Source organism: Centroberyx affinis, unplaced genomic scaffold, assembly GCF_046629955.1.
Source record: "Centroberyx affinis isolate AG114_WGS23_722 - 3 ecotype Tasmania unplaced genomic scaffold, CSIRO-AGI_Caff_v1 ptg000824l_1, whole genome shotgun sequence".
In the NCBI taxonomy this organism is placed as follows: domain Eukaryota; kingdom Metazoa; phylum Chordata; class Actinopteri; order Beryciformes; family Berycidae; genus Centroberyx; species Centroberyx affinis.
The window spans coordinates 244,613-270,137 of record NW_027279424.1 but is presented as its reverse complement, the minus strand read 5'-3'; the positions used below and the strand labels follow the sequence as shown (position 1 = coordinate 270,137).

The 25,525-nt window shown below is 41.7% G+C and overlaps 4 protein-coding genes across 5 annotated transcripts; all 4 read left to right on the top strand.

Annotated features, from left to right (window-relative positions):
- Window positions 1–579: 579 nt before the first annotated feature.
- On the top strand, window positions 580–6,889 carry fbxo42 (F-box protein 42). The gene is made up of 10 exons (XM_071520757.1): window positions 580–705; window positions 1,726–2,002; window positions 2,268–2,384; window positions 2,866–3,000; window positions 3,829–3,982; window positions 4,121–4,231; window positions 4,407–4,503; window positions 4,847–4,903; window positions 5,026–5,142; window positions 5,234–6,889. Exons 2-10 carry the CDS (start codon window positions 1,732–1,734, stop codon window positions 6,272–6,274), a joined length of 2,100 nt encoding a protein of 699 aa, XP_071376858.1. The 5' UTR covers window positions 580–705; window positions 1,726–1,731; the 3' UTR covers window positions 6,275–6,889.
- Window positions 6,890–8,187: 1,298 nt separating this feature from the next.
- On the top strand, window positions 8,188–14,168 carry slc25a34 (solute carrier family 25 member 34). Its single transcript, XM_071520741.1, has 6 exons — window positions 8,188–8,234; window positions 8,627–9,473; window positions 12,115–12,180; window positions 12,814–12,966; window positions 13,081–13,215; window positions 13,409–14,168. The coding sequence occupies exons 2-6, from the start codon at window positions 9,024–9,026 to the stop codon at window positions 13,595–13,597; spliced, it is 993 nt and encodes a 330-aa protein (XP_071376842.1). The 5' UTR covers window positions 8,188–8,234; window positions 8,627–9,023; the 3' UTR covers window positions 13,598–14,168.
- Window positions 14,169–14,640: 472 nt separating this feature from the next.
- LOC139645147 (transmembrane protein 82-like) lies at window positions 14,641–17,115 on the top strand. Its single transcript, XM_071520773.1, has 6 exons — window positions 14,641–14,722; window positions 14,884–14,956; window positions 15,109–15,277; window positions 15,457–15,874; window positions 16,011–16,195; window positions 16,395–17,115. Exons 1-6 carry the CDS (start codon window positions 14,641–14,643, stop codon window positions 16,494–16,496), a joined length of 1,029 nt encoding a protein of 342 aa, XP_071376874.1. The 3' UTR covers window positions 16,497–17,115.
- A 1,609-nt stretch (window positions 17,116–18,724) lies between these two features.
- fblim1 (filamin binding LIM protein 1) lies at window positions 18,725–24,359 on the top strand. Of its 2 annotated transcripts, none has more exons than XM_071520752.1 (8): window positions 18,725–18,892; window positions 19,301–19,655; window positions 19,751–19,893; window positions 21,785–21,878; window positions 21,988–22,157; window positions 22,275–22,453; window positions 22,729–22,849; window positions 23,110–24,359. In XM_071520752.1, exons 2-8 carry the CDS (start codon window positions 19,325–19,327, stop codon window positions 23,218–23,220), a joined length of 1,149 nt encoding a protein of 382 aa, XP_071376853.1. In that variant the 5' UTR covers window positions 18,725–18,892; window positions 19,301–19,324; the 3' UTR covers window positions 23,221–24,359. The 2 variants fall into 2 exon arrangements, with proteins under 2 accessions (XP_071376853.1, XP_071376852.1); XM_071520751.1 differs by having other exon boundaries at window positions 18,728–18,892; window positions 19,323–19,655.
- The last annotated feature ends 1,166 nt before the right edge of the window (window positions 24,360–25,525 follow it).

Below are 25,525 nucleotides of genomic sequence, written 5' to 3'. Positions count from 1 at the left end.
CCTTTGGACAATAATCCAGCGCTTGTACTGCTGCACTATAGACTGAGGGGGAACACTCACTTTGACAGTGCAATGGTGACACCTTCAAAACAAATGTTTAGGTTATTATAGGGGGGATTTTGGGGCTGCAGGGCCCTTTGACTGCAGGGCAGTAAATGTAAAGTTAGTGACAGCATCATCGTGTATCAGGCTCTGGCTTAGGGGCCCCCCTGAGCTCTTGGGCCCCTGGGCTTGTGCCCGGTTGGCCGTAATGAACCCATGTAGCATGTGTAAGCATCATAATTGCAAGTTGATTTTTTTTCAACGGACTTTGCTGTTTTGGACATCATTCCAGGGTTCAGAGATAAATGAGGTGTGACAGACACCTACCTATTGAAACAAAAATCAATCTGGATATTAAATTATGTTAAAGATTTAATGAATTACCAGGCAGAGGTGGCGAGGGGTGGTCCAGGTGATGATAGTAAGTAAATTCAAGCTGTACAGTGTTTGGGACCAGGGGACCCACCTTGGTACCACCAACCGTCACAGACACGGCGACTTCTGCCTGCGTGCGCGCGCCCTTCATGTTGCGGAGGATGCTGTTCCAGAGCGGAAGATGGCGACTGTTTGGAGTCTGCAGATGAACCACCGAAGCTGATATAGGGGAGGAGGAGAGGGAAGACGCACATTTCGAGCCCGTAAAAGACCACGTCTAAAATAACGGTGACTATTAACTCTGCCATAGTTGTACACTTAAATGGATAACACTACACCGAGAATGCCTGACAAAGTATCTAACGTTAGAGGATCTAATTACTGTACACAACCTGCCTTAGCTAGCTAACGTTAGCAAAGATTATCAGCAGTAGCCAATATAGCTAACGTTAGCTAGCGTGCAACTCAGATTTTGACTGTTTCCTGGGTGGATATCATGTCATGTTCAATGATGGGCACATTTACCTAGCGTTAAAAGTGACGTTTTGCCAAGTTTTGCAACGCAGAATCTTTAACTAGAAAACGCGTAATTTATAAACTCCTTTAAAGACCCATTTGATGTTAGCTGACGATGTAATGTTAACGTTAAGTCAGCTAACGCTAGTCCTAGTTCGTCTCTAAGGACCAAGCCCCATATGTTGTGTTATACAACCGATTAACAACGACTAGTCAGTGAAATGTTATTTTAGTTGCGTCTTTTGGCCAAGGAAATTTCACAGGAATCATGTATTTGCTAGCTAGTTAGCTTTGGGTGTTAGCTAGCATTAGCCATCCATCGTTTCGTTCATGAGGTGGCAGCTAACGACAGCTAGCTGTAGCTAACGATATGTCAGGGACGTGCTCAGACCTAGGTGCTGTGTGGAGGGGGCAGCTGCTCAGTCCAAAGAAAGGGCACCACCCGTCTCAGACAAAGGGTGAAAAAATGAAGAGTTATGCACACTAAATCTTTTAGTACCGCTTTGTAGTTTCATTTAGTTTAGCTGGGACAAAATGTGTTCCAAATGTATGTTTAACCCTTCTATCCACGACAACTCCGGCGCAATAATCCAACAAAGAACATATGGTTTAGGTGTGAAATAAAATAGGCAAGTAATCTAGGAATTGCTCATCTGCAATGAGAGTTGCAATGAGCTGTTTTCATCTCTCTGGTAAACTGAATATAGTTGATGGTGGGTGATGCTGAACATCCTCCATCATCATGAACGTTAGTGACTCCATCATTACCATATCTCTTTTATATCTCAACAGACAATAATGTCCCACTCCTCTGACAATGAGGATGGATACTTTGTTGCCATGGATACAGAGGAAGATGGTTCAGAGCCTGCTGGGATAACAGAAGAAGCAGAGGCAAATATGGGGTCCAGCAGACAAGAGGGGAACATGGAAAGTGGTGCCAAAGGCGGGAGAACAATGGTGGAGTTGCCAGAGGAAGTTCTCGAATACATTCTATCCTTCCTCTCACCTTACCAGGAGCACAAGACTGCTGCACTTGTATGCAAGCAGTGGTATCGCCTCATCAAAGGTACGCCAGTCATATTTGCATGAACTTAAGTCAGGAGGTGGACTGGTGAACTCCATTGTGTGCGCATTGACATTATACTACTATCAGTAGGTGTTGAAAGGCCATTTATAAACCGTTAACAAGGAGAGTTCAGAAAGTATTGTGACTCAAATCAAATCTGCTCATCCTTCACCCTGGATAGTTTGCAGGTGACCACTTGCAGACCTCCTAATGTAAATACTTTAAAATGTTTTTCTGTTGCATATTAATATTTTCTCCTACCTAGGTGTTGCTTATCAGTGCTACCATGGTTTCCTGAGGGCAGTCCAGGAGGGAAATATTCAATGGGAAAGTCGCACATACCCATATCCGGGAACACCTATCACTCAGCGCTTTTCACACAGTCAGTATATGCTGCTTTACAACACTTCATGATTTGATTTACACAGTGTAGAATGAAACTGTTTTTCCTCAATTTTTGCTATGTTTGAGCATGTGTGAAGGATGTATATTTATGCAATCAGTTTGCTAATCAGCTGGACTTCAACTGTGTTAACATAGAGAGAGAGTTTTCACACTGGCATTTTTATATTTTTCATGTTGATGCAGATGTTTGAGCTTGTGAATCAGCCAGTTACATTGTCCTATTCTTCCACCATTCCTCAAGGTTTATAGGCAATTTAGTTTATATGCTGAACAGTGGTCATATATATGGATATAATCACTAGAAAACATTACATACTTTTGCCTTGTGCACACCTTTTGATTTTCACCTCAGAATCAAGAATTTACTCTGCTGTTCCAGTATTTCTACTGCTGATTGTATATGGAGAAATTGTATTTTTTTTCCATTAATGGCTGATGTTTATCTTTTTTGGTTGCAGGTGCATGTTATTATGACTCAAACCAGTCCATGTATGTGTTTGGGGGTTGCACTCAGAGTAGCTGCAATGCTGCCTTCAACGATCTTTGGAGACTCGACCTCAATAGCAAGGAGTGGATCCGCCCTTTAGCCTCAGGTACGAGTGCTTTACAAGGTTTAAAGACCCCAGGAGCTCATTTCATGATATGTGGCTCTGGTAAAAAGTAACTAAGCATGGGACTCATGTAAGTTGTACTGTCAGCTGCTAGTGAAATGCTTAACGGCAGCAAATGATTACACAGCATTTGAGGAGGTGGCAATAAAAAACGAAGAAACAGTGGTGAAATAAGATTGTAGTCAAACAGATTTTATTGGTGCACTTGCATTTTATTGCTGGAGCCTTTTTGGATTATTGTGCCTCTTTTGAAATTGCATGCTAAAGATGATCTAAGAGAACACTGTACATATGTCACCATGGAAACCCAGAGCTGCTAAGAGATGTCAGTGAAAATGTTGCACTCCGAATGCAGGATGAGTTGGCTTCAAACAGCATTTACCGTGAGAGGGCTGGATTTGATGCAAACTTCTTTGTAGGCATAATTATTTTGCAAATGTTTTTGTTTTTGGCTGATGTCATCAAAAAGTACATTTTCATGTCATGAGGGTTTTAAACATGATGCCTATGCGATTCCTTGTCACTTTTATATGAAGGGAGATGAAAAGCATTACTTGACATTGTGGCTGTCTGCCAAGTTTTCCTTTTCCATTTGATCATTTTCACATTAGGAAAGCAAAGTTCAAGTCTCGATAAAAATTTTTTTTATGGATTTCCCAAATCCTTTTTTCAATAAAGTTATATTTTGTACTATATTTAGCTTGATTTAAGAATTATACATAGACACCAGTATCTATGGATGCATATACAAATATTTGAATTTTTAGGTAAAAATAGAAAGAATCACACTTTTGCTCTTTTCTTAAACAGGCTCTTACCCATCTCCTAAAGCGGGAGCAACCCTGGTGATGCACAAAGACCTGCTAGTGCTGTTTGGGGGCTGGACTCGCCCTAGCCCTTATCCACTGCATCAGCCAGAGAGGTTCTTTGACGAAATCCACACATACTCTCCTTCAAAGAACTGGTGAGGGAGAACGCAGTGCTGGAAGTTAGAGGATGTGCTCGTACCTGCTGATGGAGAAGTTGAACCTCAATGTTTAGCTTTTTCATTAGTACTTTTCCTCAGTCTTTCTGTGATTCATCTGTTTGTCTGTTGTCTCAGGTGGAACTGTATAGTAACAACTCATGGACCTCCACCCATGGCTGGCCACTCTTCCTCTGTAATTGGCAACACCATGGTGGTGTTTGGGGGATCACTAGGCGCACGCCAAATGTATGCCATTCTTTGCATTTTATTACATTTTATACAAAATAATTAAGGAAACTCGGTGGCTTGAGTTAAAGCTTAGAATCCGTTATTAATTTGTACTAATAAGCTTATTAGTGAATGTAAACAATTGCTGTCATACCTTACCATGTTACTGTGCTCTCTGCTGGTCCCTGATCAGGAGTAACGAGGTCTGGGTTCTGGATCTGGAGCAGTGGTCCTGGTCCAAGCCTCCCATATCTGGTCCATCCCCCCACCCACGAGGAGGCCAGTCTCAAGTAAGGAGGCGTCAACAATTAGGCTAGGCAATATATAAAATACTGTAAATACTACTCTTAAAATAAAGACAAAATCTCTGAGTATTCTACATGTATATTGAAATGTTGAGAACGCACACCCAAAGAAGGTGCAGGTCCAGTTAAATCCAAAAGAAAGGTATCAGGCCATTAACATCTCATGCAAAAGAAATAAACCATTTATTGGACTAGGCTACCAGGTCTCTTCCTTCATCAGGGTACAGTGTATTCTACATGTTGACCATTTCCATAAATTAAATGATGTTGGGTGTTATGTGACACATGAAATAGAATTGTACCTTTAAATGTCTCCCTTTTTTCTTAGATTGTGATTGACAATGAGACTTTGCTTATCTTGGGAGGCTGTGGTGGCCCTAATGCAGTAAGTTTCTTTTTTTTTCCTCTATTGTAGAATCAGAGCAATTTAATTTGTATCTGCCAGCAAAGGTTGCATATGCAAAGACACTTTAATTTGGACTTTGTCTCTGGTCTTGTCTCCCCCAGCTCCTGAAGGATGCCTGGCTCCTCCACATGGGTGCGCCACCTTGGACGTGGCAGCAGCTGCAGGTGGAAAATGACGACCATGGAGCCCCTGAGCTTTGGTGTCACCCAGCTTGTAGGGTAAGTGTGGGTCTTACTGTTCCTTCTTTTTTGTGCATGATCATTAAGTCCATGGCTCACATGCTTCTCTTATGTTAAACTGTACCTCCAGGTTGGCCAGTGTGTGGTGGTTTTCTCACAGGCTCCATGCGGTCGCGCACCGCTCAGCCCAAGTCTTAACTCTCGGCCCTCCCCCATAAGTGCCACACCTGCCCCTCTGGGTCCCGAACCGCCTTCCCTGCGCTCTCAGTCTCCTGTACGGAGTGGGGCTGCCGGTGTGGTCCTGGGAGCCGTTGAGGAGGCTCCGTGTGTAAACGGCCGATGGGGCACCCTGAGACCCCGGCCTTCGGCCAGAGGAAGTGCCAGAGATGGGAGCCCATCCTCTTCCCAGCAGCCTTCTCCTTCCCAGGGGCCGGATAGCCCGCCTCTCCCTCCACTTCCCCCGTTACTAAATGGATCCTCCCCCTCACCCCGGACCAGCCCAGCCCAGGCTGCATCTCCGCCCTCTCGCCCTCACCCGCCTGCCTCCTCGGACTATGGCTGGGAGTCTCCCCCATCTGCCACACACCACCCTGAGGTGCCCAGCACCAACGGCCTACACACACCTCCTACAGGTTCCCCACGCACTCCCCCAGGAGCAGTGTCCCCTGCTGCCTTACGACGGGGTCTGGAGGCAGTGAAATCTTCTTCATCTTTACCATCTTCATCATCATCATCATCATCCCTCCAGACACAGGGAGGAAGTGGTGGAGGAGGGGCAGCTCCTCCTGGAACGCCCCCTTCATCATCCTCCAGTCCTCCGCAGGCTGCTGGAGCTGATGGACATGCTATTCCACCTATTGCACGGCGTCTTGGCCATCACCCACCTCAGAGCCTGAACGTAGGGAAACCACTGTACCAGTCACTCAACTGCAAGCCTATGCAGATGTATGTTCTGGACGTGTCCCGGGCCAAAACGGTTGGCGTGGTCTCCTGGAGAGTGTACGGGAACGGGACTCCCGCTGCCGTCACAGGCCCACCCGAGACCAGCCTTCACACGGTGGTGCAGGGCAGGGGGGAGCTCATTATTTTTGGGGGCCTCATGGACAAAAAACAGAATGTGAAGTACTACCCTAAAACCAATGCCTTGTACTTTGTTCGTGCTAAAAGGTAATGCAGCCACAGGCGGGAATAGGATGACAGACGCTCCACCCTGTGGCCACACAAGGGAATTGACACACAAGGCCTTTTTCCTGTAGAAAGGATTATGGGAAATGAACATAATCATTGTTAGATGTTCCACTTCAGACTTACACTACTCTCCCTTCTGCCTACTGCAAGCGTTCAAAATAATACAGTTTAACTACACTTTGATAAGAAGCATTTGGTTGAATGAGCATCCTGACTTGACCGTGTGTGTGTGCATCTGTGTGAGTGTGTGTATGCAGTGATTAGAAAGGACAGGACTATTTTGTTGTTCCCAAAAGGTGATCTACCATAGAGTGACATTTGTTTTTCTGTATCTCCCTGCTCTGAACTCTCAAGAGAGAAAAGTTGGAAGAATGGACATTGTTAAGAGGAACGGTTGATGACTACCTTGCTTTTTTATCACTCTTTAAGCCTGCATTGTTTACATTGACAACAAAGTGTGAGAGTGTGTGTGCGTGTGTGTGTGTTATTATGTGAGCATGGTGGTCGTTAAAAGTTGTTTGTTGACTAATGTGTGTAGGGGGGCCATGGCGGGTGAGAGATGTTGCATTGTACGATAAACATAGTTAAACAATAAAGGCCTCCATGTCTTCTCTGTCACAGTCTCACAATGTCTGTTGTCTATCAAACAGAAATGCATGATATAGTACTTAGATACATGAATTCAGAACTCTGTGCTGTCAGTAATGGATGATGCTGTTGGGAGTGACATTAGTTTCTAGCTGAAGAATATCAGCCTCTAGTGGTTCTAGGCGTATAACACAGGAAGAAAACTGAGACAGAGACCCTGTCCCATTACCCACACTTGCGGTTTTGGGTACTGAAGTGCGTGTTCACGCGGCACCGAGTATGTCCCATGTCTGAAAAATGGCAACACGCAGTACACTTATCCCATATTTAATGGACCCATAATACCGCTTCGGAGCGGTATTTGGTGCTAAGTGTATCCCACAATTCATCACGTTCAGGAGTCCGCAGTCCAGTCTTCCTAAACGGTGAAGGGAGAATTGCCAAGATGACGGGAAAGAAAACTTTCCAATGAATTTTGTATCATAGCCATTATATTCCTTTTTTGTACTTGCCAGTTTGTTTATCCCTTGTATTTATCCTTTTTATTTTGTGAACCACAGATGAATGATGTAATGATTTTTCTGTCATGTTTTTGTACTGCCTGATGTTGTATCTTTTGGACATTATTATTATTATTGATAATAATAATAATAGTAATAATAATTAAGAAACCGCAAATGTGGGTAATGGGATAGGCTACTTAGTTCACTCATGTACAAAATGTTTATTCTCCCAGCAGAAAATACTTCCATTAATTTAAGTATTTATAGTAGTTCTTTGTTTTGGCTCTCAGACTAACAATTTACACCCATGTCAGATTAACCCTGTTCTGACATCTGTCTCATGGCGCATTCACGTGCAAAGTGGGACACACGACGTGCGCGTTCATGTGCTTCTCGGTCGGAAATAAAAACAAACACTGTAGCATAATATAGCCTACATTGTTTTGTTTCTTTTGACAGCTTTGTGGCCAAGACCCAGCTAGTACAGGCAACAGGCACATGCTAGTTGTATCCAACGTCAAAATTTGGTAGATGAATCACATGCAGTGTAATTTTAGTCATTAGAGCTTGGACAATTTCTCCATTTTCCACGAGACAGTCCACCCCCTCTCTGACCAACAATAACCTTTTACCCAGAGAGATCCTATAGGAGCGAGGCAGGGGGCAGTAAGAGCAAAGCCGTGCGATTGGCGCAGAGGGAGGGATGTGGTGAGGTGGCAGACGGGGTCGGATCTGTATTGGCCCTGGCGCAAGGCTGTGGGCGGAGACTTCGACAATGAACGCGCTGAGGACACATGTTTACAATGTTGGGGGAGAGAGGAAGAATGGAGCTAAACTGCATCACAAATCACTGTGAGTTTCTGACTGAAGTAACCAAATTCACGAGATTTTCTAATTGTAGGACAGCTACGTGAGAAGGGATTTGTGTGTGTGTGCGTGTCTCCGCTAAATGTGCCGTGCTTGTTTGCGAAGTTGTATGTGGGTTTGAATGAATTTGACTGGGGCTGGTGTGTGAGTTGTCTGAATGAAGTGACTTTGTGCGTGAGGGTTTGTGCTCTGAGGATGCAACCTTTTATATTTGATTTAGTATCAAGTAAAGCCCTATATTATGTCCCATAGTTGGCATTCTTAAATGCAGTGTTGTTCAGTGAGTTACACCAAGATATTTTGCTCTCTGACTTGTTTTGTTTTTTTAACGTGCCTGTTATCTGAACTAAAACCGGAATGTTTCCTTTGCCCAACAGGATTCCACTGATTCTTGTTCTCGACACAAACACTCCTCTTTCCTGGTTTGTCTTTGCTCTTTCTACAACTCGCCTGGACTTTCTCAATGTAGCTCCAAAATGTTAAATTATACATGAATAAGTTCTCTTGCAGATACTGCTTCTTTTGTCCAGAGTGACATTCAGGGAAACTAACACAAAAAGCACTAATCACCCAAGGAAGGACAGTGACATGTGGAGTCGTATCAGTCAAGCACATAACAGATATTAAAATGTCTTACCATAAAAGTTGATGTCAACTCTCAGTGTGTTCTATACCGAGTAAGATACACTCTCCCCAGTCCCTCCTAAACTGAGAAAGGTGGACAAAGTCATCACCAGGATTCCCAGCACAGTTTGTGAAGATCACTTCTCAGGGATGACCAGCACACAGCTCCTGAAATATTCCCCCAAAGACTCTCCGTTTGGCGTTTGGAGCTCCTCGCCACCTCCTCCAGGTGTTTGGCCTCCTCTGGACTTTGCCTTCGGTGCCCTGGCGTGCTGCGGCGCCTGTGTCTTTACCAACCCTCTGGAGGTGGTGAAGACCCGGCTGCAGCTCCAGGGAGAGCTGCGTGCGCAGGGATCCTACCAGAGACACTACCGCGGCGTCCTGCAGGCCCTCTGGGTGGTGGGGCGCACAGACGGGCTCCGGGGCCTGCAGAAGGGGCTCTCAGTTGGGCTGATATACCAAGGCCTCATGAACGGTGTGAGGCTCGGCTCCTACTCGTGCTGTGAAGCTTTGGGCTTCACCACAGTCCATGGGGGGAGTCTGGTGTCCGGGGCGGCGGCCGGGGCGCTGGGTGCCTTCATTGCCTCTCCTGCCTATCTGGTAAGTTGTCTAAGATTTCTTTTTATATTGCGTCCTCTAAGTCTTTTGTCTGAGGGATACTCTGAGTCACTATGGTGCTACAAGTATCTGTAGATTATTAATAATGTGGCCTAATCACAAAACAAAGATCTATCCAAGGAATAGAGTCACACATTTTATAAATTCACTTTGTGTTCAGGTTGTGTAGTCAAGGCCATTTGTGCACAGTGTTGTATGTGAGTCTTGGAGATTATGTATTGTCCTCCTTTTTCTTGTATGCATTTTTTATGGTAGATAAGTTTTTATCATGTGGGACATTATGTCGTCATTCTGTCTGTCTGTCTGTCTGTCTGTAGACACAGTAACGCAAGAACAACACATGGTAGAAACTCCATACTTACATCACAGAACACAGGTGAAAACCTAGCTACATAAATTTGCATATTAATTAGGAAAATTGATTTTCTTGACTGGTTTTCTTGAAACTATTATGTCTCCTTAATGCTTTAAGATAGAGTTAATGTTAATGCTGCCCCATTTCTTATATGAAGACAAGTATAACAAATATTTTCTAATTACTGCATTAATTATCTTATTGAATGACCTCATTAGCATACATTATGTTTAATATATCATGCAGATTACGGCAGGACATTAGGCAGTTCAAAAACCTTTTAGTTAATCTGAAGATAAATGCAACATAAATGCACTTGACAGTGTACAATCATGTCAGATTGAGGGGTTACATTCACATCCAGATCACCTTTGGGGATTATATACTTAATGCAATCGCCTTTAACATAAATACACCCAGCACACACAACCTCACTCACACATTTGAAAGAAAAACAAACAGGATAATTAACAGCCAAACAGCTGACATTAGCTAAAAATAAAAAAGACAGCTGCATTATAGAGAGCTACTGTGGTAATATGATAGGGCTAAGAGAGATACATTGTCATCTTCCAAGGGAAGCAGTCTGATACATAATGCAAAAGGTTTCAGCATAACACTGTTGTCATGCAACCAGACTGTAATATGCATAATGCCAAAGCACATGCATCCATGAACATAAAGTATTCAGATGTTTACACCCACTGGATCCTGGACTATGAACCTTCAATGTAGCTACAGTATTAAAACACACAGATCATCATTAAGGTCAGCATTCCCTGTAGTGATAAATGAATCAGCAAGACCATAATTGCTTCTATGGGACCATGCATAACAAAGGCTTCCCTACTGTGGCAATAGATAAGTGACAATATATCAACTTGCATTATGACAGGTGATATTTGTTTTACAAAGAGAATGAACATTACATTGTTAACTTGCACACCCCAAGGCTTATACAACAGCGCAAAGCAGAGAGGTGTTCACAGTTAATTTACATCAGACAGTTGCTCTTTGGCATACTTTATAAAATATTCCCATGCATTATAAAACAGATCTATTTTGTAAGGTAAATGTCATTTTTCCCGTTATTGAAAGTACATGATGATTTTTATAGCCATCTTTGTGTGCTAACCCTATTACATTTCCAGTTCAGTAGTATAATTCTTTGAGCCAACAGCAATTAAAATTAAAAACAGAAGATGCATTGTAAGAGGAGTCAGTCCAAACAGAGAGAATAAAGCACATGGCTCGGTTTCAAAGCCATCTGAAGGTCCTAAATCTATTTTTATCTAGTAAGGGGTCATGCTAGGGAATGACTATAACATACAGTAGCATGGATGTGAATAGCAGGATCAGACTAGTCACACATAGGATGTAATGTTGAACACATGTCTGAAAGAATACAACATGTATGACCTTTAACTGGGTCAATCCATGTTTTGTGCAGATGGATGAGTAATGTATCCACTGATGCTATGCTATAAAAATTCATTTCATAGTCAAGATGGATGCAAATCGGCTCTTCATATTAAAGTTTAACGTGTTTTGACGTCACACCAGAGTCAAATTTCACAGTCTGCCCATGTACTGTACGCTTTTATGAATGTCTCCTTCATGTCCCCTTGTTTACTGTTAGGGCACTGTTGTTGTTTTTCTTCCTCAGCTGTCAGTCCATACATCATTATAGCCATCTAACGTTTTGCAGCGTCACAGAAACACAATACATGTAATGACATATTTGTCTATATCTAGGGTCGCTAAATATACCCGGCACGTAGCTTCAAGCTACTCACTGCTGCCAAAAATATATCTTGTCCCTCCTCTTTGGCATGAATGAAGGAAAGAAAGGTGAAGGTTATTTCATTTACACTGTACAGCGGCTCTTAAGTGTGTGCATGTGTAACATGAGAGCCAAACTCCTGTTTCACAACTGACTTGTGGTGTCACCTTAAGTAAAGGTCATTCTTGGAGATGCAATGATAGATGAAAGTGAACCTCTACACTAGTTTGACAGTCAAGGTGTGGTGCAAATGTTTTCCTGAGAAATTATTTTAGATGAATTCTTCACAAAGCAAATGTCATACCTGGTGTGCATTGACAGAGCTGAGTGTAACTGTTATATAACTCACACCTGGTGTCTGACTCAGACATTGTCCTATTTAGTAAGTCTTGTTTTCTCTTTAATTAGATTATTTTTGTTACAGTACTTAGTACAGTGATATATAGAATACACAGTGAACCGTGTGTCCTTTGTTTCCTTCATAGGTGAAGACCCATCTGCAGGCACAGTCTGTTGAAACCATAGCAGTAGGCCACCAGCATAACCATGTGGTAAGATGGGCATGTGTGGCATTCTGAACATTTTTTTCTGGAATTCTTTCATTTTATACATACATAGATTTTTTGGGTTGAATCTGAATTTTACAGCCAATGGATGAGCAGCAGCTTCAGGACAGCTTCAGGTGTTTGAACTGTGTGCCACGTGTCCAGAATGTAACCACCAAAGTCAGGCCAACTAGCTGTATTCAAACATAGGTAGGGTGTGACATTTACACAATAAGACAATCCCATTGGGAGGGGTGGATGAATACAAACACAGAAATGCAATACAGATTCACTGAAGAGACCAGGAGTGGCCTCTCAGGCTTCAACAATATACATTTATCCCCATTCACATACCATTGATTAACAGCATTACACTTGGAGATAAGCAGACTACTACTTTGGTATGCCTCACGGTTATATGCATCAAAAAGCCTTTTAACAATATATCAGCAAATTGCTGACAAAAAGAAAGTCAGCTATCTGTCACTCTATGTCACTGTCTCACACTATTTACCATATAATGGAAAAACAAACCTTTTTGTTGGGGAGGGAGGTTCAAATCAAATCAAAATATTTCTTAGGTAATATTATCTGCTACTTCAAATTCACCAGTGCTTTTATTGTTTTTTTCCATTTCAGGGGGTGTCTGATGCTTTTGCTACTATCTATAGAAGAGAGGGCCTCATTGGCCTGTGGAGGGGTGTGAATGGGGCTGTGCCTCGGGTCATGGTGGGATCAGCTGCCCAACTGGCAACCTTCAGCTCTGCCAAGGACTGGGTGTCACATTCCCAGGTAACTGTGACAAACAGCTGACATTTGTAGTGTGTGTGACAGTCACGTTGAACCGGCAAAACTCTCCCATGTTTCCACCATCCAGTTAATCATAGTTCCTCTCTGTCCTTGTAGTGGTTTAGTCCAAACAGCTGGCTCATCGCTTTGATAGCTGCCATGATCAGTGGAGTTGCCGTGACGATCACTATGACACCATTTGACGTCATCAGCACGCGGCTCTACAACCAGCCAGTAGATGAGTTTCGTAGGGTGAGTTTAAGTGACCTGTATAACCAGTTCCTTGCTTTTACTCTTGCCACCATCTTGCTGCTTACATTCTCTTTCCCCCAACTTTGCTAAATTCTAGCACAAGAGATTGTTGTCAGAGACAGTTTACTGGTAAATACATACACTGGTGAATGAAGGTTGTGAAGCATTATTGTTTTCCGTGTCTGCCTTTTAGGGTCGTCTGTACCATGGATTTTCAGATTGTATGCTGAAGGTTTGCCAAATGGAGGGCCTGCTGGGGTTGTATAAAGGCATGGGCCCCGTGTTTCTGCGTTTGGCCCCACACACCGTACTCAGCATGCTGTTCTGGGATCTGATGAGGCGCCAGGCCTTGCAGGACAACCAAAGCCAGGGAAGGACCTAAAACACCCAAATACATTCACCAGATTGAGTGGGCTGAGTTTTCGCCATCTGAATGGTCCATTAATAAAAGAAAAACACTGAATTTTCTAACTGTCTTGTCCAAGAAAGTGAGGATGATGGATGGACATTCAATTACTTGACAGAAATGGATACATATTGCACAGACTCTTAAACAGCCTGATGAGCTTCTGTGAAATTCTCAAATATATGAAGTTGTTGAGTAGTGTTGAACTGTCAGGTTTTACCTTAATACCTCAGAGGATGAGTTTGCAAGGCATCTGGATCCATTGCGCTTTCTTTTCAACTTGCAGCAGAGTTGAACTAGAGCTGTGAGACCCATATGACATGCCTATCGATGGAATGCTGATGGCCTGAAGATCCAGTTTGGATTATAAGGCACATGCTCTGTATTCCACGTTTATAGTCCAACATTGTGGCTGCTCTGATTTTACAGATTGTAAGTCTAATTGCCTTGACTGTTGTATGTAAAGAATGAGATTTGATGTGAACGATCTTTTTATTTTCTGAAATTTGAACAATTGTTATTTTAAGCGTTTGAACAGCAATTAATAAAGACAATTTAATAAAGAAGTGCATTAAATCTCAATTTGTATTTTGTACACTGAGGGACAGAAGCACTACATCTCTGAAATCTATGATGTGTAAGAGTCACTGTAACCAAAGTCTGATTTTATTTTGAATAATCTAAAAATGTGTGTGATTGCTCTATAGGCCTAATCATCCTTTTGACAGGACTATCAGCCTGATGAAAGACATCAGGGATTGATTAGACTAGCAACCCAACTCAAATCACATTTGACCTTTGGAACTTGAGCATGGGGAACACTCAGACATGATCAATTGGAGGAAATAAAGACGACTTGAAATCTCTCCCAAAGGTTTCGTTCAGAGGAATTCAACATAAACTCACTTGTCTTGTCAAAGCAGAATTCTTCACTGTAGTTTTTAATTGGGTTTCAAATTGAAATAGCATGAGCAACAGATCATAACACATTGTGTGTGTCCTGCAAGGAAAACATAAAAATGTTTTTCCCTTTCTCCTGGATCCTGGGAACTTCTGAATGGACGCCTTTTGAATCAAGCCCAATCGATTGCTTTTTTCAAGGTGAGTCAACAACATGTTTTTCTTTCTTCTGGCAAGAAAACAAAAGATATATTTTTGATCATTAAATTCTCAGTACACTTATAGTGTTCTTATACCATAGATGTCTCCAAGTGGGATGCACTGCACTGTGTTGTCACTGTGGTGTTGTCTATGTTTTTTAGGTCTGGTGGGTGCATGTGGAATCTCAGTGCTGTGTAATATCATGCGAGTTCATCTATTCATTCAAACATGCAGGTGAGTTTATTTTGGAATGTTTGAGAGGAGAAAATTTAATGTCAGATCATATTTTCTAGTTGTGTGTTCATATGTAGGTTTGCGGGTAGCAGTTATGCAGTGATTCTCTCCCTGTTCTCTCCAAACAGTGATTCTGATTCTGAAAATGAGAGCAAACAGAGGTCATCTTGGACAGGCCGGCTGCTGAGAGAGCGTTGGAGAACAGTGTTTCAGTTCTGGTGCCTCACTGCCCTCCTGTCTCTGGTGGGCTCGCGGGTTTCCTCACTGATAGTGCTGGAGTTTTCCCTCAGGGCCGTTTCTGCCTGGGCCACCGCAGGATTGGTGAGTTCCTCGGACACATGAACAGACGAGTTGACAAACAAGCTGTGAATGGATTTTGCTTTTTATACACCTATATCAGTGTGTGCTTCTGGCATTTATTCTCTGTGTTCACCGTGTAGATCTTTCTAATACTGAATTGACCCATTTTCACCCGGCCTCTTCAATCTATTTTTACCCAGGATGCCCCTGGCAGAGGCCCACAGTTGCTCCTGATCCAATGCCAGTTTTCCCTGGGCTGTGCCCTCACCTGCATTCTGGTCTTCCTCCAGCAGGGGGCGCTACACAGCTCCCTCAGCTTGTTGCTGGCAGCGGGGCTCAGCTGGGCGCTGGCGGGCGTCTGCCAGCAGCTCTGGAGCCATGTGGAAAGGCTCTACCCTCTGCACAGCACAGAGCGCTACTGTGGGAAGTGCATCACCCTCCTGACCTCTGGACACACCATCCTGGCTTCCCTGCAGAGGGTGGTTGTCTTGGCCTTTGCAATAGCAACTGTGGCTTCCACTGCTACTGTGTATGACCACTTCCTGTCCCAAAAGGATGCCCTAAAGTTTTGGACTCCTCTGACTCTCTGCTACGCTATGCTGGTGGTCTATGTTCAAGGTGAGGGTGAGGGCAACAATTTGGGAATGGAAAAAGGGTTTTTCAGGAAGACTTTGTGGGGAGAGACAGAATTCTGTCATGAAAACCTCTTAGCATTGCTATTAAAATATATATATTTTTTCATTTTGCTACACAGAGGAGCAACATCGGCAGACTGGTGCAGAGGCCCTGCTGCACTCTGTGGTGCTGCGGCTCGGGGCCTTGTTGGTGCTCCTGCTGACGGTGGGTCACTGGTCCGATGTTCTCCATGTCCTCATCACATTCCTGGGAGAAGCAGTCTGCCTGCTGAACTCTCGGGATCTACAGCAAGCCATGTTAAAGGTCTGTGGGAAACATACACCTCTTCCCTTTACCATAGTGTCTTTTCATTATGTTTCCTCTACTTATGTAATTATTGTTTATATTACTGTTTCTACATACTGATTGCTTCAATACTCTCAACATATAGTTATGATTTATTAATAATGATGAGGAATGTGAAAATGAGAGGTGATGTTTAATTGTCTTTCTCCATCTTTAGGAAGAAGAAGAAGACACAAGCCCGAGCAAACCTGAATTGGACTCGAGTTCCAGTCACATAACAAGGGGAAGAACAGCCACAACATCATCAGACGGCAGCTGATGGTAAACATGTGGTCTACCTCAAATACCAATGACCACCTCTAATGTAAACATACTGTATACATACCACATCGTTACCATTAATAAAATTGGCGCTATACCTGGCATAAACCATATACTGACTTATTTATTTCTCACAGCTGTTTTGAACAGAAAGAAACAATGAAGAATATGCCACCACCACACACACCATTTTCACCATATAGCAACTGCTCACTGCCCTGCTCACAGGTCTCTTTGCATTATTAATGGGGTCATTATTCGCTTCAGCAAGTGTGATTTGAGTGAGTAATTTTACCTTATTTTACATTGTTACTCTACTACTCTACCAACAGAAAAAAAATACTGCATAACACTGCATACATACGTTTTTCTGTACCAACACAAGATAACTAAACCAAACCAAGTTAAAGTGGAAAGATGGTGAAAAGTAGCTATACAGTAAAAAGAGTGAATGGCTTTGGACCCGCACGAGGAGAGAGTGACGTGTTGTCAACAAAGTCAGTATGAAAACCTATAAAATAACCAGTGGTATGGTTACAGTTAGTTTCACATAGCTGAATGTATATAAGCCTTTTTTTGTGTTTGTCCCTTGCGCACTTATGTGCTTTTGTTCATTTGTGGGCTTACATGAAGTATTAATAAACTTACTTTTTGCATTCAAGCTACTTCTTATCTGTTTATCTTTTTTATTGTTTTATGGTTACAGAAATCAGCATCAGCAGTATTTGAGAACATGTTTTTCCTTCCCAATTCCTTTCTGTTCCTTTTCCTTTTCCTTTTCCTTTTCCTTCATCTTATTTGACCTTGAAAATACATTTCATTGTTGTACTCTCCGTCCAACAAATTGTTAAAACTCATGCACATTCTCGCCGCATCAGTTTATACTAACAGCTGATAAAATGACAAGTTATGCTGTTTCCTGAGTTTTAGAGGTTTTGATGAAGATTTTGGTTGTGGGAGGAGGAGCTTAGAACTCTGGGGATTGTGTCATCACTAGGCATGCTCCCTCCTGCAGCTGTGACATCACTGCAGCATTCCATTCCTCAGAGCCTGGAACAACAGAGACCCCCATCTGCCTCCCTCATTCTGTATCCCCTTCTCCAGTTAACCCTCTCTCACACATTCCTGTCTCAATTTTCTTTCATGTTGACCTACATCCATCTTGATCTTTTCCTGCACAGAAAGCTTTTATTTAACATTGTCCTGCGCTCCTCTTCAACATTCACTTCCTCCTCCTTTTTGACTCTTAGGAGGGAGTAGACTTCACAAGGTCCGGCTCCAGAAAATACCTAAATATTTGCTGATCAGTAGAGCTGATACTGCTAGACGCTCTGTGGAGAGCAGCAAACACAACAAAGCAGCTTGTTCATAGCTCTCACAGACATCACTCACCATTCCCCCTCTCCCTCATGTACCACCATCTCCTCTTGCACAATGCCCTGATTCATTGTACTGTAATGCTGTTGCCCATTTACAGTTACTTTTAATACAAAGGTTTATCAAGCATTGAGAATTTCATTAGATGGCAAGAAGTCCCCCTCATATTATCAGCCAGTGCTCAGAATGCTCTATCTACATGTCAGTAAGTCATAAATGAAAGCAATGCCTGTGACACTGATAGTAAGTCAAGGCTAAAGACTAAGTGATATAATGTAGTGGGGGAAGGGAAGAAGGAAAGAGGGAGAAGAAAAAAGAAGGCAGACTCATTGAGGGAGGTAGGGAAAATAAAGCTGACAGAACAATAAGGGAGAGCTGCAAGGGAGAGAGAGGAAGAGAGAGAGAGAGAGGCAGAGAGAGGGAGAGGACAGTTTGAGATAGAGGGTTACTGGAAAAGGCAGGTACAGTCACATCCTTCTAGCTTTCAAAAGATAAAGAGCTGGAAAGAGGGAGGGGCTGTGTGTTCTGTCTATTTATGGGTGAGCACTTTGTGTGATACTGTATATTACAACTGTAAAAGTTTGACTACGTGTTTGTGATTAGATTGCACAACTGTTGCATGACTTGCATGTGTGTGTGTCTGTGTGTGTGTGTGTGTGTGTATGTATGTGTGTGTGTCTGTGTGTGTGGGGGCCTGCCCAAGATTTCCTAGTGGATAGATGTGTCATGTTTTTTACTGCACTTTGCCAGAGATTAACTGTTCACCTTTTACGGCTGGGAGGGAGGATTTGTCATTCGGCCAGAGAAGGAGGAGGGGTCGATGGGAGAGAGATTTGGGGAGGGAGGTACAGAAGGAAAAGGAGTGGCTTTCTGTAGATAGTCGCCCTTTCTACCGGAGTAAGTCTTCTCAGTGGCAGCTTAGGAGGGAAAACAGAGAAACAAACCAGAAGTGTTGAGATACAGAGGGAGAAAGAGAAAGAAGAAAAGAGCTAACCTCAAACCACATTTTTCTCTCAGGTATGTAATGGCACCTAACAGCCGAGATGATTCTGAGTGGGTTTAAAGAAAACAGATGATTCAGATTTGTGCTATAATGCCTCTAAAACCATTCATTATGGGTAATGAGAGCTGTGAGTGTGTGTGTATTCTTCTCTATAGTGAGAGTGAGTGCTCCCACAAAGTTGACTGAGAGGGCGTTTGCTTTGATTAAATATTATTTAGATGATAGGGATTAAATGTCATGTTCAACAACATGCCTTGCTGCAATTAGCTCTAGCCTGTTATTAAAATATTTTATTGTAGAATTACATTGTAATGTTGCTAAAAAAGATACGGTCAGGTGCTGATTCTATGATGTGTGGTAGTTTTACAAAACAGTATGTGGTGTAAAGAGTCTTGAGACTAACTTCTCTGTGTTTCTGTTAGTCTGTATGTGAGTGTTACAGAGACATGGCATCAGCAGCATCACCAAAGAGGATGGTGTCCTCTGTCGTCATCACTCTGGCATCTCCTCACGGAGCCACTGTGACACAGCAGCAGCACGCCCTCCAAACTCACGATGCCCTTGCGAGAGACAAGCAGCATGCTGCTGTGCGCGTTAACCCAAGAGACAGCACCTATGCACTCAGTCAAAGACGTAAGAAAGAGGGTGGCTCACCGTCTGAGTCGTGCGGCAGCACAGACAGCATCGGTCGGACTCATGCAGGTGGCTTGGCCAGAGCCTCAGACAGAAGCCCCACCGCCACCCAGCAAAGGGGCAAAGCTGACAGGCGTACTGAAGGTAACTGGGAACAGGTGTTAATGACAAATTCTGTTTTTCTGTGTGAGCAACTACAAATTGACTTGAAATTGCTGTGTCTTTTCCCTGACCAACAGAGCCCTTCCCTCCACCTCCCTCACTGCTCTCATCTCGGGGGAAAACGCCATCTGAGGATTCAGCACCTCCACTGCCTCCTCCTCCCCAAGAGCTTCTCTCCCACCCTTTGCCCCCAGGCCAATTGACAGTTTATAACAAACAGGTATGCAGACTTCTCTTGCCATGCTGATAAAATTCAATCACATCACCTATAACTTAATCTTTACTGCTATTAACCTTTACTTAATAAGTTGCTGTTTTAATATTGTAGCTTGCTCATTCTGAAGGAATACAACTTTCCACAACTTTCACAAACGTTGTATCGTGTTGGGCAGCAGTTGTAAGGAATCATCTGCAAAACACATTAATAGAAAAAAACAGCTGTCTTTTGGATATGGCTAAATGAAACAAAAACACATTGTGACCTATACACATTTTCCCTTCAAAACCAGAATGTTTCCAAACTGTTGATATCACATATACACTTTGCCTTTTTGTTGCCTCTAGTACAGCTCCTCTGTAGAAACAATGAAAACACAGAGCAATAAAGCTGGTAGAGTTGGAGCAGGAGCTTTGGATATAGGCAGCCTTTCCCTTTCTTGGTCACAGGGGAATTTATGTATTTTGATGAGAGCACTCACAATGGATGGGGCCCCTTCAATAGCATGAGGTGTATTCCATCTCTATCCAGAAAGGGAGTAGAAAATAAATATTAATAGCTATCTGTGCTTCAAAATATCTAATACCTATTACAATGATTACCATAATCCATATATTTATTGCTTGTCATTTCATTGTATTAAATAATGGAGTTTAATGCGGATTACTTGCATATCCCGATTATCATATTATATTTAATTAAGAGGCGACACATTTTTGGATTTCTGCTGAGTTTATTAGAGGTGTAATCATATTAGTAACTAGTTGCCATATAGGGATCATTATGGAAAAATATTGCAATATTACAATATTAGTTAATTCAAATATTGAGTATAGAGAGTGTAAAAATGTAAATGACATTGTGTCTCCACCTTGGAAAAGCTCGAGCTTGCTCAGCTATGAATCTGACATTGGTTTATTAAGTTTTAAGCTGATAGACCAAGGTCTGCATCCACAGTTGATGGCATTTTTAGACTGGTAAATACTGTAAAAGATGATCTTTAAGACTTAGTGGAAAAGGTTTTCTTAATCAAAGGTGTAGAAAGGTATGTAGCAGGTTTTTTTTGGAGCAAAGTAATTCAGCAACATTTTTTAACCATCTCCACAATCTTCAAGGCCCCAAAAAGCCTACATGCCATGAGATTCTATTGACATTAGGGCTGGGTATCGGTACTCGATACCTTTAAGGTATCGACCGAAATAACCAAGTACCAAGTAGTATCAAAACTTCTCCAGTCAAACGATACCTGCATTCGATACTTTTTGTGCACAGATCTAGAAAAAAATGACTATTTGTATGGTTTTGCTCGCAGCCAATCACCATAAGCGTTCTTCGATTTAATGCGACGTGTGATTGGCCCACTACCGCAGCAGCTACAACCCATACAGTCTGTGGTGGTGAAGTTGAGCGCGGTGTATGTGACGGAGTTGGCAGTTCAGCGTGCCGAGATGCCACCAAAACGTTAAAAAAAATTGTATCTAATGAAGTACTCTATTGGTATCGGTATCACTTTAAGGGTACTGGTATTGGTACTGGTATCGTAATTTTTTAAACGATACCCAGCCCTAATTGACATGTGACCCCATTCCTAATTCTGTCAGATGTCTTCAATATTATAAAACATTTGGTGTGGAAGAGATAGCCTTTGCCTCTTCTGGACCAGATTTTGAACGGTGATAAGAATAGGCAAGCCACTTAACCCTAATGCATACCCACTCTCTATCCATTTCCCCTCTAACATCAAACTTGACTGAACTGAATGTTCAAGTCAATCATTGCAAAATTGTGTTGTGCACCTTATGAGGCTAAACTAAAATGTGGACTAATATTTTGCCTTTGTTGGCACATTTTCCAGTTCAGCGTTAACTTTTAATGATGATGCTTTACATTCAAGCCAAAGACAAGAACACCATCTAGTGGGGTGGATCAAAATGAACAATCCCATGGGATCCACAAAAATGGCCAAGACATGAGTCAAGACAGTAAAGGTAACATGATCTCTATTTGCATTTTTACCAACCAGGCTTTAAACTATTCATTTTTGACAGCACACATATTCTAACACGCTCTGGCATTTGATGTTTGTGTACTATGCAGACGTGTGTGGCTTCTGTCGGAAGACTGTGGCTCTTACTCAACCTGCAATAGAGGCCTTAAACAGGACTTACCATGACAGTTGCTTCCAGTGTAGATATTGCCACACTCCATTGGCTGGTAAACAGTACTACAACAAGGCAGGAATCCCTCTGTGTGAAGACTGCCACCAGGTAGGGACGACTTCAATACAACTTTCCCAACAGGACGTAATCAAGGTTGCCAATACATAATACACACATAACATTTTAACACATAACTTTTTATCAATAACCGTATATCTCCCTTAGGCCAGTTTGGAACTTTGTTGGGCATGTGGTGAAGTTATCAAGGACAAGATGATCCGTGCACTGGAGCGAGCGTACCATCCTACTTGCTTCACCTGTACAACATGTAATCAACAAATTGGAAAGCAACAATTTGCTCAGGGAGAAGTTGGGGAAGTTTATTGTCTCCAGGACTACTACAGGTATTAGAATTAAAAATGATGAGCACAACAAGATAAAAAACCCTCCTTACAATCCACCACATAGCAGTAAGGGAGAGGTCTCACGAAAGGCTTGGGATAATACACCACCAAATAAAATTGACACTTGAGCAATCAATCTACGAGAGCACACACTGAATGGAAATGCAATTATGAGCTTAAAAAAATGGCAAAATGTGTTGTATTTATAGAAATTACCTTTTTAATTGTAATGATAAAACTAATATTCTGTTTGCTCTGGAATTTGGTCCATGAAGGAAATACGCTCCACAGTGTAGCGTCTGCAAACAGCTAATCATTCCAAAAGAAGATGGCACTGATATCTACACTGTGGAGTGTGTGGGACGCTCCTTCCATGAGGACTGCTACCGCTGTGAGGTACGCATGCTGTGCAGATGTTCATGCATGCATACAATGCAGGGAGACATTTACAAATGTGTGCATGCATGTACCCACACACACACGCACGCATGCACGCACACACACACACACACACACACACACACACACACACACATACACGCGCACACACACACACACACACACACACACACACACACCCCATTCAGCCATTCAGTGAAAAATAACTCACAAGGTATTCAGTGCTATAGTCTGAAATTCTTCCATGTTGTCTGCAGATCTGTGCCATCCAGCTCTCTTCTGAACCGAACGACCATGGCTGCTATCCCTTGGATGGGAAGATTCTTTGCAAATCTTGTCATCTGACCCTGGTTTCTGGCCAGCACTAACATTGGCCTCGTAGCCCAGGATGAGATGTAGCCAATGGAAAAGTGGCAAGAGTCCTGATTCAAGAAGATGGGGGACAGTCCATGTGCGTTTAACACTAGCAAATATGAATGTCACAGTCTTCCTTTTTCAACAGAAATAATAACTAAATATGGTTATTTTTTTACAATATATCATGCTTTCTAATGGAAATCCTATTCTTCTTTTGTACTTGATCATTTTGCACTCATTAAACACTACAAAATGCACCAAATAGCCTATATTTATGCAACAAAAATTGCAAAAACAATGTGGTAAGCATTTTAAGCTCAATTTTGTAAATCTCAACCAATATATATCGATCAGTATAGCCTTTTATATCAAAAAATAAACCTTTATAAAAAAAAACAACAACAAAAAAAACTTTTATATAAAAAATAAACTAATATATTTTATCTAGAGTCTGGCACCATTTTTTAATAACATTGCTTTCAGGTTGCAAATACAATATCAATAATTATCAGTTTACAAAAAAAAGATTACAATTTCACAGATATAAGAAATAAATAACCTTCAGGCCACTGATTCAACTCAACAATTCACTTAACTGTAGGCTATAGTCCTCACAAGGATAAATTTGCTCCACGCTTTCACAAAACCTGGCCAAACATAGGACTTGCAGTTTCAGGTTGTTGGCACCAAAATGAAAACTTGAGATAAGATCTTTAAAAAAACAATATATTCCTATGAAGCTTAAAAAATGATGATAAAAAATGATGCCATAAATTTGTATAAAATGTTTTAAGTTTGATATGAATCTGTTTTTTTTCTTTGTGTTTTCATCAAATATAATGTGACAGAGCATAATATAACACGTTCCAAAGAACTCATTAACGCCCAATGCTCTAAAGTGTTTTAGGTTTAAATGTGATTACACCTGTACTTTGAACCCAATGGCCTTTATTGTCTTTTGACTCACCCATAATAGGCTTTATCAACACATTAATTTGTCATTGTGATGTCACAGTCTTATTCTGACTATAATAAGACCCCAACTGAATTTTGTTATTTATGTTTTGTATTTCAAAATGACTCCTTTCTGGAATTATACTTCCATGTATAAAAGAAACATTTATTAAAACATTGTTCTGGAAAAAATTAATGTTTGTCCCATATAAATTTGGTCTATGTTTTCAGAAAATGACATTTTTGACCTCTTTGCCCTATTGACAATTACCAATGCATCTTTTTTTTTTTTAAATCTCTTATTGAGCTTCAAGCTCAGCTAAGAGGCCTGTGCTAATTAATTTCCACATATTGCTGGAATGGTTAACTAACCTGCTGTACTTTATGTCTTTATATGGTCCAAAAATGACTTTTTTTGATGGTTTGATGGTGTTTAAAAACCCAAAACTTTTTTTCTCTGTCTATGCCAAGCTTAAAATTCAACTGATTCTTAAAGGGGTCAGTGGGAAATATTAAATATTCAAAGGATATTCATTTCCATCTGTGTCAGCAAGTATTGTTTTTTTCCTACACTGGGAAAATGGTGGAAGAAACAAGTACCCATAATTCAGTGTGACATAATTAATGGTATACTTAACAAATTACAGAAAACAACAATATAGCTAAAGCAAGATATGCATCAGCATTTTGGTTTCATTGATATTGTATGGATGTAAGTTAAATGTAAGGAAATATGCCCACTATATCACTAAATTCACATTCAGTAACATATAGTCTACTGCCAATCTGCACAACATATGTTGTGGATTAACTGGACATAACCTGATACCTTACACTCAGCCCAGTCCAGAAAACTTCAGCCTATAACAGCAGGTACATCTACATGCCATGGCATAGTGGACAATTTGGACAGGGCATCTAATAGCCTATTGCATTGCTTTTTGATGAACCAAAATAGAAGATATTCAACTGTCCAATAGCTTATAGATGGGCAACACTCCTAGCAACAGACAGGCAACAAAGTGAGCAACATGGTCAAAATGTATTCAAATGTTTCCTGACAACAGGGAAGTCCTAGGCCTATGTTACTGAAGCAGTAATGTTGAGGTAATGCATTGGGACAATTGTTCATCAGAGTTGGCCAAAGACCTGTCCTGTGTATCAAATCCATAAAAAAACGACTACGGTACAGTTGGCGTGTAAATAATTACGTGAAAAACATTTTAAAATAGTTTGGGGTTGTAAAACTTATTTCATTTTGTGGTTGTTGATCATCATCAGTCCTTGCACAGAAATAAACAGTACAGTGAGCTACAGCCAAATAATAATTTTGTCTTGCCTTTTTATATTTCCAGCTTTGAG

Excerpts from the sequence above, each read along its gene's own strand:
- fblim1 (XM_071520752.1), top strand. The coding sequence starts at position 19,325 with ATGGCATCAGCAGCATCACCAAAGAGGATGGTGTCCTCTGTCGTCATC. Across the intron at positions 22,454-22,728 it reads TGTCTCCAGGACTACTACAG|GAAATACGCTCCACAGTGTA; the intron begins GTATTAGAATTA and ends TGGTCCATGAAG. Across the intron at positions 22,850-23,109 it reads AGGACTGCTACCGCTGTGAG|ATCTGTGCCATCCAGCTCTC; the intron begins GTACGCATGCTG and ends TGTTGTCTGCAG.
- fbxo42 (XM_071520757.1), top strand. The coding sequence starts at position 1,732 with ATGTCCCACTCCTCTGACAATGAGGATGGATACTTTGTTGCCATGGAT. Across the intron at positions 3,983-4,120 it reads TACTCTCCTTCAAAGAACTG|GTGGAACTGTATAGTAACAA; the intron begins GTGAGGGAGAAC and ends CTGTTGTCTCAG. Across the intron at positions 4,904-5,025 it reads GCTGTGGTGGCCCTAATGCA|CTCCTGAAGGATGCCTGGCT; the intron begins GTAAGTTTCTTT and ends TGTCTCCCCCAG.
- slc25a34 (XM_071520741.1), top strand. The coding sequence starts at position 9,024 with ATGACCAGCACACAGCTCCTGAAATATTCCCCCAAAGACTCTCCGTTT. Across the intron at positions 12,181-12,813 it reads GCCACCAGCATAACCATGTG|GGGGTGTCTGATGCTTTTGC; the intron begins GTAAGATGGGCA and ends TTTCCATTTCAG. Across the intron at positions 13,216-13,408 it reads CAGTAGATGAGTTTCGTAGG|GGTCGTCTGTACCATGGATT; the intron begins GTGAGTTTAAGT and ends TCTGCCTTTTAG.
- LOC139645147 (XM_071520773.1), top strand. The coding sequence starts at position 14,641 with ATGTTTTTCCCTTTCTCCTGGATCCTGGGAACTTCTGAATGGACGCCT. Across the intron at positions 14,957-15,108 it reads CTATTCATTCAAACATGCAG|CAAACAGAGGTCATCTTGGA; the intron begins GTGAGTTTATTT and ends TGAAAATGAGAG. Across the intron at positions 16,196-16,394 it reads TACAGCAAGCCATGTTAAAG|GAAGAAGAAGAAGACACAAG; the intron begins GTCTGTGGGAAA and ends CTCCATCTTTAG.